The 17,615-nt window shown below is 46.5% G+C and overlaps 1 protein-coding gene across 1 annotated transcript in view; it reads right to left on the bottom strand.

Moving 5' to 3' along the window:
• Positions 1–593: 593 nt before the first annotated feature.
• The window catches only part of LOC108571457 (discoidin domain-containing receptor 2-like), a 76,858-nt gene continuing 59,836 nt past the window's right edge, over positions 594–17,615 (bottom strand). The window contains exons 10-11 of the mRNA XM_017933512.1: positions 1,010–1,173; positions 594–857 (exon numbers count right to left, since the gene is read on the bottom strand). Of these exons, the coding sequence (XP_017789001.1) occupies positions 594–857; positions 1,010–1,173 (428 nt within the window). The remainder of the gene's footprint in view (positions 858–1,009; positions 1,174–17,615) is intronic.

Here is a 17,615-nt window from a genome sequence, read left to right as displayed (position 1 = left end):
TTTGCATATCTTCGCGACGCGAAATCGAATTAGAGTTTGCATATCAAAGCGTCGGCCATTCAGAGGGTAGTTTTAGCGTACGTTACGGAACTGCTTGCAAATACTGTCACCCCTGCGATTATCTCTTGATCGATAAATTATGATCGTCGAACCGAAACTTTCTACTCTTTTTAGATATTTCGCGGTGCATTAAAAGCGACGAGAAAATTGGAAATCTTTTTTGCTCAACGTTAACAGTGATGGTTATAGAAAAATTGCACGTATTTTAACGGTTTTTATTATCTTTCATTTGTGCTAATTTAGGTCGAATTTGTATAAGTAATTTTGAAAGCTAGCAAAGACAGAAATTTTTCTAAATAACGACACCAAGTATAATTGCAGTATTGATAAAAATTAACCTGCAACTATTAAGTATTAAGCTTAAAATTTTTGAATTATACTGCAATGGGAGAAGCAATTCCGAGTTGACATCGATTGGTCCTGACCGAAACTCGAGCTCCTAATCTCCCCTACTGTCAAGCACGATTACCTATACTATGACGCCTAACCGATTTTGCGACCTCGCTATATCGCTTCCATCGACTGTACCATCACTAGTATAATCGTCTCACAGAGTACCTAAGTAAACTTACAACCAAACCATCAAATCCTCCTACAAATAATACCAACATTCTCCCCTTAAACACGTTCAAATAAACCAATTCATTCAACTCCTCCGACAAGTTGTTCACAATAATCGTCTTACTTGAAATACACCCAAAAGACTCTCCCATTAACCGTCTGAGTGCCAAGTCGCGCTCCTCGTATTCGACATCGAAAAGTGCCACTGAACTTTCATTCCATTTCCTACAATCCCTCTAAAAATCCTACACAATCAATTTTGCCTTTGTAAAACAAAATTTTAAAAATTTCTCGGCGCCAAATGAGGGAAGCGCGATCGCGCGCCGTTCAGCATTTTTCCATCAGATTTCCGCAATAACAACCCGTGGCGCTCGAACGATGCACGTACCTTCTTGTTCTCAGTCTTGTTGCCGCGGGAGGAAGTCTTGGAGAAGATGCTGTCCTGGTCACTGGCGCCGCTGGAAACGGCAGGGGGGGGGGCCCTTGGCACCGTGCCGAGTTCCGGTACCGCATAATCGTACGATGTGTCAACTGCACCGTTCGCGTACACCGCTGCGGATGATATAGCAAAGGAGGAACGGGCGCAGAACGTGGCGGATGGGAGGTTGGGTGGAGGTGTAGGGGGTGGTACAGGGGGACGGTGTATTGATTGCGGTCAGGCGAATGCTTTGTTGTTTGGTACATACGTACGCGTACAGGCAGTACCTCGTAGCAAGCACCGTTTAACGTGCGGCCACGTATAAATATACCAGAGTACGTGTGTGTGCGTACGCGTACGTGCGTGTACGTGCAGGGTAAAACAACGCGTTGCGACGCACGTTGTACCGGGAGCACCAGCATACCTGAGTGATTGATGTTGCTGCCCTTGTTGTTCAGCATCATGTCTTTCATCTCCATAACGACGGTGCTGTAGCTGTAGTACGGCGCGTACTTCAGGGCCTGGTAGGGTTCTTGATAGTCGTCGAGCTTCACGATGTCCAGAAAACGGTTCCCCAGGTCCCGTGGCAGCGTCGGCAGCGAACCACCGGCGTATCTTCCGAACAGAGAACAGAAGAGACTCGTTTCACTGTGTTCGGTCGCCGTAGGGACCTTCTCCGAGTGTATTTGTACTGTGGAATAGCGAGACTTCGGGGCGGGATGGTGGTTGGTGAGAATGGGAGAGGAGTTCGTGTTCCATGGAAACGGTGTCTTGTTCCTTTTTCGTCGACGACGACGACGACGACGTCTCTTTGACGGTATTGTAAGAATGGTACAGCCGAATCGACAGAAATTTGAATTTTTATCTCGCGTCTTTCTTTTTTGGCTCGAATATTCCAGGGAGAGAATGGTAAGTAGCGAGTTCGATATTAGGTCAGACCTAGATGGTTAATGGATTTCGGGGAGAAAGTCACGCTGATACAAGTGTAATGTTTGAACTTGAGGGAGGAAAAAGGGGGTGAAGAATTGTAGGAAAACCATTAATCGGAGAGGACGGTCCGTTAAAGAGAACAGTTCGGCGAGGAAGGCCGAACTTAAAGCGTCTTTTGTAACGGCGGAAGTGCATCGTTTTTCGAGTGGATACTTTTTACTGGGCGAGTTTCGCTGTTCAGCTCAAGTGCACGTCAGATATTCGTCAAAGGGTGGTAAAACGTTCGTACGTGCACTTGAAGCGGCCGCTACCGCGCGTTCTCTTTTAGATAGTTCCCTTCCTCCTCCACCCCCCTGGTCCCTCTCTTTTATCCGGGAAACGGGGCAATATCAGGTTGCACAAAGCAGCGCCAAGGTTGAAGATCAATGCTGAAACGTGCAGGTCGCACCCGAGTTGTGACGGCTAGAGGATCTCGTCTGGAGACATCCGTCCCTCCCCCATACAAACTGGATGTATCGCCCGAGGATGTCTGTTATTGGACGTTATTGGACGTCCGCTAACGAGCACGACGAATGGAAAGTTTATTGGGAGGTGGCTTCCGTCGGTGATGGAGTATCGTGAATGTTTGTAAAGTTGGAGATGTATAGAGGTATATTGTGTACACATACATATATCGTAGACTCTCTCGTTATTAGGAGGTTTTCATAATCAAATTGGTGGTTGCTTTCATAATCCACCGGATACGGAATTACAAGTGTCTCGTTCATGCTAATGAGTACACGTTTTACTATCTGAAATAGTTACGCAAGAATGTAACGTACAGGGTAATTCATTTGAACGTGTTCGTAATATTCTGTGAGAATTTCTGAAGTACCCGTGGGAATACAAATTATCGCGATACATTTCTTGGGATTGTTTCGCTGATAATAATGGCAAACACTATACACGTATACACACGGTTTGCTTTGCAACTATTTCACGCGGACGATTCGTAAACATTGCCTCGTGAGAACCTAAGCAAGGCGGTAAAATCGGTAAACCGTGGGTGTTTGCTTCAGGTAGACGCGAAATCGATCCCGAAACCGTAGGCCTATCTCGAAAGCTAATATTATTAGTAGTAATATTTACTGTAACAGCGAAAGCCGCAAATCCTTTGTGTCCACACCGTTTCCTTTCATCGTAACCGGGCGTCGCGGCGCCCCGGTATTGTATCGTGACGTTATCATTCGATTGCAAATATTTGCGGAAAATATTTCGAAGGAATAGCGGGTGATATTATACGTAAACAGAAGTGATGAAAATACAAAATGTTTGGCAGGTATATAAATGTCCTTTGTATAATCATCCGGTAAATTATATCAGCCAGTTTTCGAGTATCAAATATAAACAACAGATTTGGTGACAGTTTCGTCGACAACAGATACAACGGTAATTTCGTGAAATTATTACCTTTCGTCGTCCTCCAAGGTGTACGCCATCAAAGCAGCTCCTTTCTCCACGGTGGCACAGGTAGATCCTAGATGAGACGGCGCCTTTCCAGTCATAGGACTGGCGAAACACTTGCGTTGCCTGTGTCTCGAGACAATCAGAAATATCGCCAACGCAAGTAGAAGGATAACGGCGGTTAGCACGCCGATCACGACCGCCATGTACGTCGGGTCGTCGTGCTTCGCCGTCGAGACCGGAAGTTCACCCTCCGCGGCACCGTTTTTCTCTACGAAGACGTCGCTCTGAACGGGTGACTCGGTTGTCGGTGCTTCCTCTGGCGTGAAGTTGCCGTGAGCCACGTCTACGTGGAAAACAATCAAACGACAGCACAGGGTTATTCGCGGTTGGACAAGTATGATATTAAACGAGGTTTTCATTCGTTATTCGATAGGATAACGTTGGAAACAAACTGTTGGAAAACGAGGACAGTGAAAATATTGGAAAACGACGAACCGCGAGGGGGTCTATATTTCAACGTTATTTATTTCTTTGTTTCGAAATATCACGATATTGAAAATCTCCTCCAACCCCACCCTCCCTCTTTTTATTTTCATTGTGAAAAAGATCAGGGGACAGGGAATTTGTCTTTTTTTATGGGACCACACGGTGCGTAACGCGTGCGCCTCTACCCGCAGACACTCGTCCGACCAGGAGGCCATTTGGGGCAGAAAAACATTAACGTACGAACCAGCGGGTAAACGCGGAATCATTAAACGGAAAGAAGGTACTCAAGCGCATGTAGAGCGCATAATCAACCTATATGCGTTCCGATGGAAAAAAGTGCGCAGCATTCCGCGGGATTCTTCATTTGCTTGATTGAAACGGTCGCTGAACGATCCGCTTGTCTAATTACCACCCTCTCTCTGTTCATCGGCTCTATTTTTCGCGCATCGTCGGATTTTTAATAATTTCCGGGCAGATCCGCGAACAACGACAAAACAAGCGGCGGCGAGATCCTCGTGTTTCTCCCGAGGGCGGGAAACAGGCGGAATAAAAATATTCCGACAGCTTGTTCCGCCGGCGAAAGGTGCGACAGTACCACGTTTCACGCTGTCACAAGCAATTAACCGCGGCTTGCGGGTCTTGAACGAATTTTCTTGACGCGAGATGCGGCACACACACACGTGTCCCCCTGCTCGCTTGCACCCTTTTATCTCGTTCGCGCGTTGCCCCGAATAATTCACGCACCGTGTAAAGACACTAGGCGCGTAGCGCGAAATTAGTTTCTCCCGGCCAATTGCCGAACTTAAACTTTCAGCTCGGTTTTCTCCCTGAGTTTAGCGATTCTCTGTGGTAACGTGGCGCGAATTGAATCATTATTAAATTACTAATAGTCTAAATCTACGAATAAAATTTTCTTTCTTTAATTCGTTAAATTTTCCAAGCTTACAAATTGCTACCTTGCTCGTTCCCTTTTCCTTCTATCCTGTAATTTATTAACTCGGTTCGTTTCTCTCGGTAATTAAATTAATTTCACATCTCGTTTCTGAGAAATTCAATTTCTTAAGTATGCAATTAAAAATTCGTACAGATCAGAAATAGAGATCTGTGAACAATTTAATTATCGCATTCCAAATTATCGATCATCGACGGAATTAACGCGTTCCTCCCAGAGATAACAGGTTAAGATTTGCGCTACTTTCGAACATTCCACCGACAATCCTTTATATCTCAAGAATATCCCGCGATACGTCCTGCAAAAAGCGACCAAAGGCGCGACGTTAAAACGCGCCACCGATAAAATCTCTTTCTCCACTCTGGTCTTATTCCTCCACCGAGGAAATTTTCCCTCCCCCGCGACCAGTTCGTGAATTTTATCTCCGCGGTTTGTTTCGTTAAATAAAATCTTCCCAGATATCCTCGCGACTTAGCCGAGCCGCGGAGTAGCAAAAACGTCGGGGGGTTGGCGCGTGGCGGTGCGAAAAAAGGAAGATCGAGCGACGGGATAGGGGGCGGCAGAAGTGGTTGGGATAGGCGACGTTCGCCGACGAGTTTCACCGATGCGAACTCTCTTCTCTCCGTCTCGATTCACTTCTGCTTTTCCGCGCGGACTCGTATTCCGTGGATTCCTGGCAGGACTATTCCGGACGAAACAAAGCTGTCGTCGCGTTTGATATCGGCTTTTACATAGCCTGGTAAACGTAGCCTCCCCTTCCCGTCCGTCCTGCCATCGCCGCCGACAAACCGTCCACCGTTCTTCGTTGCATCCCGTATGAAATCTGATATTAAACATTCTTTGCGCGGGCCAGGGGTTAACTGTGAAAAGAGGTTTTGTCTCGCGGAGGCCACGTCGTCAGGTGGTACTACGGTGCCACCGGGGTTCTCTCCCGTTCCGTTCAGCTACGCCGGCAATCCAACGGAAATGAGTGTGCATACGATGCAAAAGCAGCGGTGGTTACAGGTGCTGTTGACGAGAGAAGCCTAAGACGGTTGAAGGATGAGATTTTCATTCTGAGTGTCTTGGAGTATGGTGGGGGACCGGTGAATGTGATTTTATCGCGAAAGTGGTTTTGTACTGACAAAGGTGTTGACCAGAGTTGATTAAGATCTTGAAGCGTGTTGTTTCGTTTCGCGTGGCGATTGCAGGGTACAATGGAGGTACGAGACAGGTTGGCAGTTCAATGAAAATGAATTTCACGGACAATAGGGGACTCTCCCTCTCTCTCGCTCTCGCTCTGTGTGTGAGAGAGGCTAAGATGATAGAAGTGTAATTTTCGCGAAATAACAATTGTAGCTCTTAGGGAAGCAACGTGTATCGCATGGAGATTGATTGGTACTTGAATAATTGTAGGTATGATCCTCGTGAACAATCGATCGTGCGCGACTCGAGGGGTCGAGATGATTGAAAAACGAATTTCTGGTTTCCGTGTTCTCTCCACTCGAGAAGAAGCGATTGGCATGGAGCAGAGGGAACGTCCAATCCCGTTTCGTAAAGGTAGCCCCGATTCCGGTGTGTCGATTGATACTCGTTGTTGCGCGATTTAAATGAAAAAGATGGGCGTGCTAAACAACGTGTTAAACCCTATTTTTCGCGCAACAATTAAATTCTTGTCACGGTAACGCGCGTGCAAAGGACTTCAAGTGTCATAATCGGAATTGAGTTTCCAATTAAATTCTTTATCCGACGCGCTCGTTACACTCGTCAGCGGGTGCTCGTACGTGTACGTTCAATTGCGAACTGCTTTGCGAGTTCTCATTGATTGACCGATTTCTTCTCTTTTTTTTCTTCTTATCCAGTGTACACAGATACGACGTATAAACGTGTAAACGTTTTGGAAGCGTTGAAACGTGTACGAGGAACATTTGTCAAAGATGTAATCGGAGAGATGAAAAGAGAACAGAGAAGACAGAGGATGATACGTTTCTTCCTTCAACTGCAAATTACTACGTACTCGTCGGTGAAATAATTTTCAATCCAGAATGGCCCGCTCGACTCCTCGGGATGTACAGAGTCAACGGACCAAACACGAAGGAAATTGCGACTGGAAATAGAATATCAGAGGCGGGCTATATATTACTGGTAGCTCGACTAAATATTTTCCAAAGTGGCTCCTCTCCCTTCGTCCTCCTCCCTCGATACCGAGGTTCCCCGTTTAATTATAGCGGCCCTCTAGCCCCGCGATTATTTCCCCATCAAAACAATAACAGAGTTGCTCTCCCGTGGCTGCATATACACACATACTCTCTCTCTGAACCGGAGTACAGTAGTAGCCAGATTTACGATCGGATCAGGATGCTGCGCGATTGCGACAAGGGTGGGCCATAACTTACGTAGGTGGATCTTCCGTGTATAAATCATCATGCACCGAGAGATGCAACGGGATGCCTTTCTTCGAGCGTGGAATGAAAATAAAATCAATGAAAGTCAGAGGGTGAGAGGAGGAGGAGTTCGGTAAGAAGCCTCGTTCTTTCGCTCCGTGGTTTCCTCGCGCCGCATTTTCGCCCTTTTTTCTCCCCTTTTCTCCCTTCTTCCTCTCGCTTCTCGACTCTTCTTCCCCGCAGCCTGGTGCAACAGGCTCGTTGCAGCCGACGCGACGACGAGGACAACGAGACGTGCAAAGGCGGTTGTGCACGTGCAGCACGCACATGCAGCTGACGCCCTACGTCAAATGCAACTAATGCGCTCCTTGATCTCGCGACGCGTTTTCTCTCGCGAGAGAAAAAGAGAGAGGGAGAGAAGAAGCAGAAACGGAAAGGGAAGAGGCAGAGAAACAGCCAGAGAGGAAAAAAAAAGGGAGACTCGACAATTTTAAAAGCGCTTTGATTTACCGCTCGAAACGGAAATGGAGCCGCGAACTTCGTTCCTCGCTTCGTGTTCGACCTCATTTTCAAACATGGAACGGTCCCCGGCTTAATCGAACGTCGGCCATTGTGAATCGGCCACCGTGGGATTGTCTGGCGAAAGGATGCTTCCGGTGCTTCAAGCATGTCAGACGTCGCCGCCAATCGTTGCCTTAATACGTCCAACCTCGTTTTACTTTTATTTAGTGGGTGATATCGCGGCTATTGTCGAACGGATCCTAGCTCATCTCTCTCCCCTGCATAACGTTCGCGTTTAAATTATTTACAATTTCCGCAATATTTCAAATAGACGACGAGGTACAAGTAATTTCGTATTAGCTCACCATCAACGTTTCTCTCCTTTGATGAATACACGAGTAGATAGGTACACGTGTGAAATTTTCAGTCGAGAAACATTTTCGAAGGAGTAAAAAATTAAACGAACAATGTAGCGCGATACAAATTTCACGCGAAGCAACTAACAAAGTTCCCGGGCGAACGGGCTGGTTCGCGATTAATTTCGCCTCCCTATTCGGAAGGTTTTTGCGCTGGATCCGCTGCGCGAGAGTTAATCTCGGCACCAGGCGACCGCTGCGCCGTTGTCCCGGTAATGGGATTATTAACGAGATAAGTTTAGGGAAATTTTTCGCCGGCCGGCCTCGTTCCTCTCTGTCAATTAATAATCGAGTATCCGGCGACGGTGTCTTAAAGGGCAAAAGACGCGGCCGGGCCGAGGCCGGGGGCGGTTTCCGTTGGCCGATAACACGGAAGAACCGAGCGAAGCGGGGCTCGAGACGCGTTGGTAAATGTTCGCGATATATCAGCTCGCTGGGACACGATATTTTGAATATTTAAGGAACAGAATGGGATGAGCGATCCTCCTGGCGGTGAATCATTTTTACGACAGCCACCGGTAACCGGAGAGGCGGAGAAGAGAAAAAGGCGGACAACCTCCACCTGGCAAGGCGATCCACGGCCGAGCGTCTCGTATTTCCCTGTCCAATTACGTCTCTCGCAGTGGAGAACAAGAAGGAGCAGCGGCGAAATCCCTGCAGGACCTCCGCGAGAAATGGAACGAGGAAGAGCTGAAAGAATCGGACCGGGGTGCATCCATTATAGTTATTCCTTCGTCTTTTCCTCCCTTGTTTTTTCTTCCCCTCTTTTCTTTCTCTCTCCCTCCCTTCCTTTTCTCTTTCCCGTGAACGTGCTCACCGACGGATCGAACGATTGTCTTCAAAGAAATTGCGAGGAAATAAACGGCCGGGGACTGTCGATAAACTTTTTAACGAATCCCTTTTGCCATCGACGACGGAGTTGCTCGAAGGACTCGCGAAACTCGATTGCCACGTTCCTGCCAATTCAATCCTTCTCGTTCGAGCACTTCAGTTTTCCATTCCGTTGCAACATTTTGCAGACGTTCATCGTTATTCCGTACTTTCACTGCTTTCGTTAAGCTTCGTTTGCAGAGGTGCAAGGAGAAGAACGTGCGTGTGGGTGAATTTAATTGCTGAAACAATTTCACACTTCACGTTTACACTACGAACGTGTAATTGTAACGTGAAGCACGGTCATTGATCTTCTTACCAATTCCACGTACGCTTACATAATCAATTTCCCAGCGACAAGTGTTCCAACGGGAGAGAGAGAACGATTTCCCATTTCGCGGACAGGAATTATTCGTGCACATCGGTCACACAGCGGTCACATTTGTAGGGTGTGTCGTTACGCTCACGGTCATTTTTCTTCGGCTGCTATTTCCTGCCTTCCACACCCCTTCGTCCTGCCCTCCTTTTCTTTCGAAATAAATGAACAGAGGCCGGGATCGACGAGCGTGAATCTCACGCAGAGCATGCGTGTAGGATTCGTATGAAATTATCTGTGTCCAAGAGAGAGAGAGAGAGAGAGAGAGGGACGGTGGGCTGATATCGTGAAGGGAACTAGGAGAAGAGGGGTTGCCTTTCGAAAGGGGTTAGCAAACTTGTCGAAATAAAGTAGTCCGGCTGACGCGTCATTAGCAACAGCCCGTTGCAAAAGCTTCTGTTTCGATGCTTGCAAAGAGAGAGCCTCCCGTTCCTTTCAACCCCGCCGTCTTTCTCCATCAATCGACGGAATCCTTTCGAATTCGTTTCGCCGAGGCCGCGATTCGTTCACCTGCGTGAAAACAGCTTCGATGGGCTTCCTTTTGAAAGAGCACGTGAAAGGATGGAACGCGATTAAGAAGGGGTCTCCCCTCCTACAAGCTTTCTCCTCTTGGCTCATTTATTCTCGTCAGAAAATCCTGATAATGACTAATCCTTTATTAGCTCGTACAACAGCTGAACGATCCTGCACGATTGTATATACACGCACCTCTGCCTTCTCTTTTTTATCTCTTCGATATTACAACCCTTTTCCTTTTCTTTTTTTCACTTCAAACATCAATTTTATACAAACATTTAAGCAAGCATCCTCTCACGGGATATTATTACGCGTTTCAGTTGCTGCAAGCTCATCGATTCAAAGATCTCCCGCATTCCGTCGACCTTCTCTGTTTGCAGCTTTTTCCAGCCGCTATTTGCTCGACGGGAAAAATTGTCTGCCGTACCAGTTCCATGTACATCCTTTGAGATGGAAAAACAGCGGACGCCGGAACGTGGAAGAGTTTCATGCCCACTTTATGAACCTGTTGTTAGGTGGGCAAATCTCGCTGACAAAGGGCCCTTTGTGCTTCACGAATACCTTGCATAATACCAAGTCGCCTTTCTCTGCTGGTCATTCGCGGTTTTTCCGCCTGGCTGTGCGTCATCTTCGATTCACTCTCGCCCGTATCCGTAGCGGCGTTAATTAAGAACGGGTAGATTGCGGCACCCCTGTATTTTTTCTTCTTTTTCAAGAGAGCGTACACGTTTCACACTCGGTACCATAAGGACCGGAGCGGAACGGTGTTAAGCTCGATATCGTGGCTGATTCTCTTTTCATCCATCGATTTTTCCGCTCGAGGGGCGTCTTTGAGGCCTATTTAGAAGCGCTCTCCAGGGTTAAATGATAAAGCTCGGAAGTCGGGTTTCGTGACACGGTTTTATACAAGGAAAGGGACGACGGGTTCTCTCCTGTTCAATTGTTCGGTGACTCGAGCACCGTTGCGTTTAATCCCTCCGCTATACGGTTTAACACAAAGAATTTTCCTTCACAGAAACCGTGGCCGCTCCGCTGGAAACGAGAAGAGTTCTAGCGCGTTTCATTCTTGTTGCTCGCTGTGCCTTTTTTTCTTTCTACCGAACGCCGAAGCTTGTTTAATCCTCTCTTCTCCTCTGTTTTTCTCCCCTCCTCTTCTTGTTGTTGCTGCTTTACCTTCCTTTTTCTCCCTTCCTCTTCTTCCCCCCCCAGACAAGCTTGTACATCATCTTCGAATTAATTGGATTTCCTTTACGTCGCGAACTGCGGAGTCGAACAAGGTCGAGCTCGTCGATTTAATCGCTCGGAAAAATGAACTAATTCTGTGTCGCTAAACGAGACGACGACGAGTAGCGGATTCGAGGACGTTGAGGGGGGAAAAACGGGGACGAAGGGAAACGGCTGTTATCTAAAGAGAGCATCGTTCTTTTAAATACACGAACGTTCGAAAGGGAGACCGTATCAGCGTGACGATACTATGAAAATCGGTCGAGTTTGCTCTATACACCGTACAAATCTGCGAGCTTGTTTTTTCTACGATCTTCCGAATGTCGCGTTTCTATTATAAGTCCCTCTTTATTCGCGGAACTTCCGTAAATACGGCTAAACTCGGTAGAAGGAAACGATTTCCATCGAATTGCCGCGTTAAATCGCACGGAACTTATATATTCGGCCGAGAGAGGATCGAGGACACTCCGGCGTTGCGTTTCGACGTGCACCCTCATTTTTATATCGTCTCGTTGATAAAGCGCTTTCCCGTGTCGAACTTTCTGCGTCCGTATATCCCCCTTGTCTTCCATTCGAGTACGGACAACTTCGTTTCTATCCAAAACTGGAATCCTTTATTCGCGCGAAAGACACATATAAAATTACACGAACAGAAGAAGCACAGGCAAAAGAAAAAGAAAGGGTAATAAAATACAAGTAACGAGGAATAGAGAGCGACACAGGCTCGATTTGCGATTCACCCTTCCATATATGTTATTTTTTTTCATCCACCGTTCCACGGACGCTAGAGTGTGTGTACGACTTAATCGAAATCGCCTGACTGACAGATATATAATAAGCCGTTGTCAATTACCGTGTATCAATTTATACACGCGGACCGGGTTTATTTCTCGATGATTGACAGCAGCTGGCTGCTCTGTCAGATTGGTGTGTGTCGGTGGGGGAGGGTTGGAAAATCGCCGAAGAGAGAGAGAGAGAGAGAGAGAGGAGCAGAGGGAGGCCAGACTAGAGTCACGTCAAATCCTGAACGAAACGCGGGCTGGAATTGCAAAAAGAAATACGCGTGTACGTTCTCCCTCTCCCTGCGGCGTCTACCCACCAAAGTCGGCGCGCCGCAAAACGATTCTGCGTCACAAGCAGAAATTTTTCGTTCTAAGTTCCACCGGCGCGAACCGTGACAGGACTTTTCCCACGGCTATTGTTTTCTCAACTCGTGATATCACCACCCAGAAACCATAGAACCTGCGCGTACGTTTTTATCGTTCACCACTTGAGAATCCGCGGGAGGAACAGAAAACGGTTCGACGAAGATCGCGTTCTACATCATGCCACACGGGAATCGCGTGTTCGTTCTTTCGAGAGAGAAAGAGAAACTCGCGAATTCAATATTTTCACGTTGATACGTGTGGGTAGGTTGGTTGGCTGTTCGAACGAGAATTTTCTATACGCTGCTCACCAGAATCGAAGGTCACCTCGCTGATCATGATCCATCTGTCGGAAAAGTGAAGCCTCAGCTTCACGTACTTCCCGACACGGTGATGGAGCTTGATGGTGATGTTCCGAGACGACTCGAAGATCTTGTCCTCCATGTAGGTGTAAGTGATTGGCTCGCCTGTGTAGTACTTGCCGCCGATGCTGAACAGTATGTCCACTTGTGAGAACACCTGAAAGACGATAGGTTCACGCTATAGTGATGCATTGTACTTAGGTTCGAAGTCACTAGAATTTCCCTCTTCCACACTCGTTCTTTTCTTTAAATTAAATTATCGTCAGTTCGATAACAGGCGAAGTGACGTCTAGGAAATCGTGATATTCTTCGGGGAGCAAGAGTAAAGAATGGAACGCGATTCTTTAACCTGATAGACCAGCAGCAGGTCTCTTTTGTTTTCTAAATGGGAGTTGAGAAACAAAGAATCTGCATATTAGAGGAAAACAGAGCGAAAGAGAGATCCATTTCTATCAGAGTTGCGGGAACGGTGAGAGATTGATCGCGGTAGCCTTAAAGCACATCGGAAACCTAAATAAGCCGGCTGTATAGACGAAATAAAACAGACATAGACGAAGTGGGACGTTGATGGATAGGGTAGACATGAGAAACCCGCTCCCACCGAAGGAGATTTCGGAACAGAGTAAAATATGGTTCTCTGGTGCAAAAGGAGAGGCTGTGTGGGGGTAGAGGTAGGGAAAAACGAAAGTCGTACGACTTTTGAGGACGTTATAAAAGTTTAACGCGTCCCTGAAGTTCGATAGGGTATATACGATCTGATCATAAATCAGGGATATTATCCGAGGTCGCGAAAGGCTTTACTTAGCAAACGGTGTATCGAAGCTGCGTCCATATAATCTTGCCGCTCGTCTCGGAGCTTGTGCATTTTACGATCCATCTTGTCCGTTTTTCTCTTTTTCCTTCTCTCTCCTCCTCGTCCACCCTTTTCTCCTTTTCATTTTTTTATCGCTTTGTACAGAAAGCTGTTACTGTAAAAACATCGCGTAGGTTTTGGATTGGAGATGAAAATTGAAGCTATCGAAAGGAATAAAAACTGCAGCCACCGTCGAATTTCACTTTGACAAAAATGTCAGGGCGAAAAAATAACGAGCGAAAGGGGCAAATTGAATTTTGACGAAACTGGCTGTCCAACGATGAAGTCCAAAGTGGATAATAATGCGAATGGCTACTGGTTGAGAGACGCGCCCGTTAATTGGACATTTCGTTAATTTCCCGTCGAAAAAACTCGTCGAACAATTCGTTAAAATATTTGGAGCGTACGATGGCCGGTGTATGACTTACCAATACTACCACCCTATTCCACTATAACTTCAAACGAGAACTAAATTTAAAATGCACACACTGCCCTCGGCAAATGTTAAATCAGCCGTCATTTTGTGCTTATAATTGAAGTTACTGAACGGATACACTTCTCCTGTTACCGTATTTCTCCTATTTTTTACATTTTTTCAACGTTTATAATACACGTGCAAAAATTTCATTTTAATTATCGTTGGATAAAACACAAATTAACAAACGTGAAAAAAGTGATCCTAACCCCTTCCATATGGATTTGCAAATACTATTACGCCATGTTACCCTAATCTGAAACATGTAGGTACCTAAAGACACGAATACGAAGAAAAAGAAATCTTTGAAGTTTCAACAACGACACTCTTAGAACTAATACTCGACGCTTCCTGTGCTATCGAGTTATCCGTAGAAAGGAAAACTTCCTTTCAGTCGCTGTTGCGGCGGCGTGTACGAGCCGAAAGTCGATAACGCGATTGTCACAACCGCGGGGGCAACATCTGGAGCGGATCCGGCGTCGAATCAGGCTCCCGAAGATTTCGTTATCGTAATTCGCGTCATGTAAATCCAATTACGAAAGATTCGTTTCAAGCCCGATGGGAGTCGGAAACGATCCGTCCCGGAGACAGCTACACCGAGAGAAGGAGCGGGGAGAGACAGAGAGGGAGAGACAGATGAAGGAGGAGACGGAGGGACAGGCGTTTATCCCGCCTGCTATCGATATCGATGTTCCGTATCCGTCGTTTTGCAGTGGCTCTGGTGCTGGTTGGATCGTCATAAAACTCGTTTCGGTTCACCCTCGTCTCCTGGCGGTGGATGTCGGTCGGCGAAGGTCCGTCGACACCGTCCAACGTGTATTCAATCGAAACTCGACGAGACAAGTGTAGAAAAGGCCGATACGTGTGTGTGTGTGTGAGTGAGTGTATACGCGTGACCGCGCCAGGAGTCAGATGCAGAGACGGAAGCTGTGCAGCTTATCCGATATAATATACCGGATGAAGCGCAATAACTGATCTGGAAGTAAATCCCTTTTTTACAGTACGGTTCAACAGAGAGAAATGGAGAAGCCCGGGTTGGCTGGCTGAGCCTTTTCTCCCCAGCTTCAGGATAGAAAGAGAGAGAAAGAGGTAGGTAGGTAGGCGGAATGGTTTCGCTGAAACGTATCTGCAGTCCTCGCGCAAACAGAGCCTTACGCTCAAAGAGCAACATTATTTCATTCCATCGGCGGTCTAGCACAACGTTACCCTGTGTGTAAACGTTTTAAAACGCTCCACCCAACCCATACACCTCCCCTTTCGAACCTATTTCTCTCTTAGTTAAGGGGTATCTTTTAGTTCGTTTTTTTCTTTTTTCATCGTGTCTACCATTGTTTTGCATATCGATTTATCGGTTAGGTTCTCTTCTCTCGTGATCTAGGTTATGCATACGATTTACCACCGCGAGGATAATTTGACGGTGGAAAAACAGCCGGATGGCCTAATTAGTCGATTGGACGTTTGGACATTTTAATTCGAGATTGGTAGGACATCGAGTGGTTTGGAAAAGTCACGGAGGCGCCGGGGAATCGAGTCGCGTTGAAATAGTCCAGGCCTGAAACCGTATATACGCGGCTCATTTCGGCCATTAGCCCGTCGTCGAGTCTTATGCATTATGCGAAATAGACGGGTGGGAGCTTTCGTTTGTGTCTGTCAAAGGGAAAACGCGTCCACGGGCGAAATTGAAATGGAGTCCGTAGGAAAGAGCATTCGTAAATAAAATTGACACGGGCCGTGCAACGGGACGAACGTCGTAGGGTTGCATCCGGGGGATAGAAGAGAGAGAGAGAGAGAGAGGATTCTGAGGAGGGGAGAGATGCAATCACGGAAATTTATGCACTTTGACGAGACTGAAACGGCGAACGAACGAAAGTGGTGGGGTTTCGGTCCTTACACGACCGAGGAAAAGTATTTGCACACTGTGAGAAACACAGCGAAAGATCTTATCAGACGCGCGACCGGTGAGTTTGCTCGTTTTCGTTGCCTTCCCTTCGACTCTCGAAGAGCGGCTAAGTAAATTGACTCGCAGACGTCTCGGTCCTTACGTTTATTAAATTGCTATGTCAAACATTTCCCGGGGTATACAAGAAAATTACAAAGTGATCTTGTTACTTATGCCCGAGATTTCGTGACCTTTTATCGAAACGCGCGCCGCCTCCGCCGCTCGTTCAGACAGAAGCACTGTCGCGAAAGCATTGAAGCAGGTATTCATTTCTGCTCTTCCTCTGACATTCTGTGGAAATGCTTTGGTCAAAAGTTCAACTTCAATGTTTCTGTATCTCGCGGTACTCGGATAAGTAGTATTACCTGGGACTAGCGGGGCTAGGACATCGCTATCTTGGAATCACAGGTACGAATAGGGCTTGAGATTAATCCTTAACTGGTCATGTGCCGTTTGTGAGACTGCTTCATTCATAAATCTGCTGACATCTCTTCTTTCCATGTTTCTTTTTGCAATTTAAATCTATTAACCCTTTGCGGTCGTATGTCTGCTCTCGGCCACCGAAACACTTATATCACACCATGGAGAAATTTAAATATAATTTTTGTATAAAATGAAACCACGTGTTATTGTGTTAAACATACGTAAAGTAGAAAAAAGTAAATAAGAAATAGTAAAAATGACGAAGTAAAATAATAGAAAAATAATACAAATGATAATCTTGCATTACATTATCAGTGTTCGTTGCTTGAGCTAAATACGACCGCAAAGGGTTAACGTACCAATGCAAGAAATAAATGTTTAAGTTCAGTTTCTATAGAGTTCGAAAAAAGTTTACGAAAATTTCGTGTTTCTATAAATATCAGTTTCGCAGACGATACGCGACCGTTTGTGCACGAAAATTTCAAACAAGAAATTTTTGCTCAACTTCAACAATTACCTCTACATCGCGTAATATGAAATGGATTTTTCAGGGAAGACGAAAAATCATTTTTTAAACTCAAACAGTTCCTCAACGGTAATTTATCAAGAATCGCATGAACTTCAAGTTAACACAAAAACCTCTGAACTTTTCAACATTCGAGTAATCACTCTTCCACGAGACACGACTTAATACAATCGTATAATTTCATTACGAGCACTCGGTGATCCATCAACACAAACGAATCTATTCGTAAAGGAGATCACTCCGTGCAAACGTACAATCTTCCCCGAGCAAAAGAAAAAAGGAAAGAAGAAAGAAAGAGAAAGAAGAAAGCGTCGCTCTTGAACCTGAAATCCCGGAGTAATTACAAAGTTCGCGACTCCTTTCGCAGCTCGGTCGCAGCTAATTTCGTGCCGTCTCTCAAGACGACAGCGACGACGTTTCCTTTTTATCCACATCCCGGGGGCCGCCCCTTTTGGCAAACGCCGCGCCGCCGGAACGTCGGTTCGCGCGCGCGGCGCAGAGGGCTGTTTTCACGGTTAAGGGAGGAGGAGCGAGGAGGTGGTTTTCGTATCGCAGTCTATTATCGCCCGTAGCCGGCATGTTTCGCTGGCTGCCTTCCGTCGAAGGGGAAAATGTTATTTGGATATCAAAGATGCGCCACGGGCAAAGCACCGACATAGCCATTGTGCGAGGGGTTCCGGTTTATGAGCTTGCGAAGCTTTGCCAAGCGTCGGGGTCACTCTGTATATAAAACCTGGCGACGTGGAAGGGAATCTGGAGGACGATCGGGTATT

Source organism: Habropoda laboriosa, unplaced genomic scaffold, assembly GCF_001263275.1.
Source record: "Habropoda laboriosa isolate 0110345459 unplaced genomic scaffold, ASM126327v1 scaffold131, whole genome shotgun sequence".
Taxonomy (NCBI): domain Eukaryota; kingdom Metazoa; phylum Arthropoda; class Insecta; order Hymenoptera; family Apidae; genus Habropoda; species Habropoda laboriosa.
The sequence above is the reverse complement of the archived record's forward strand: the minus strand, read 5'-3'. Positions and strand labels throughout refer to the sequence as shown.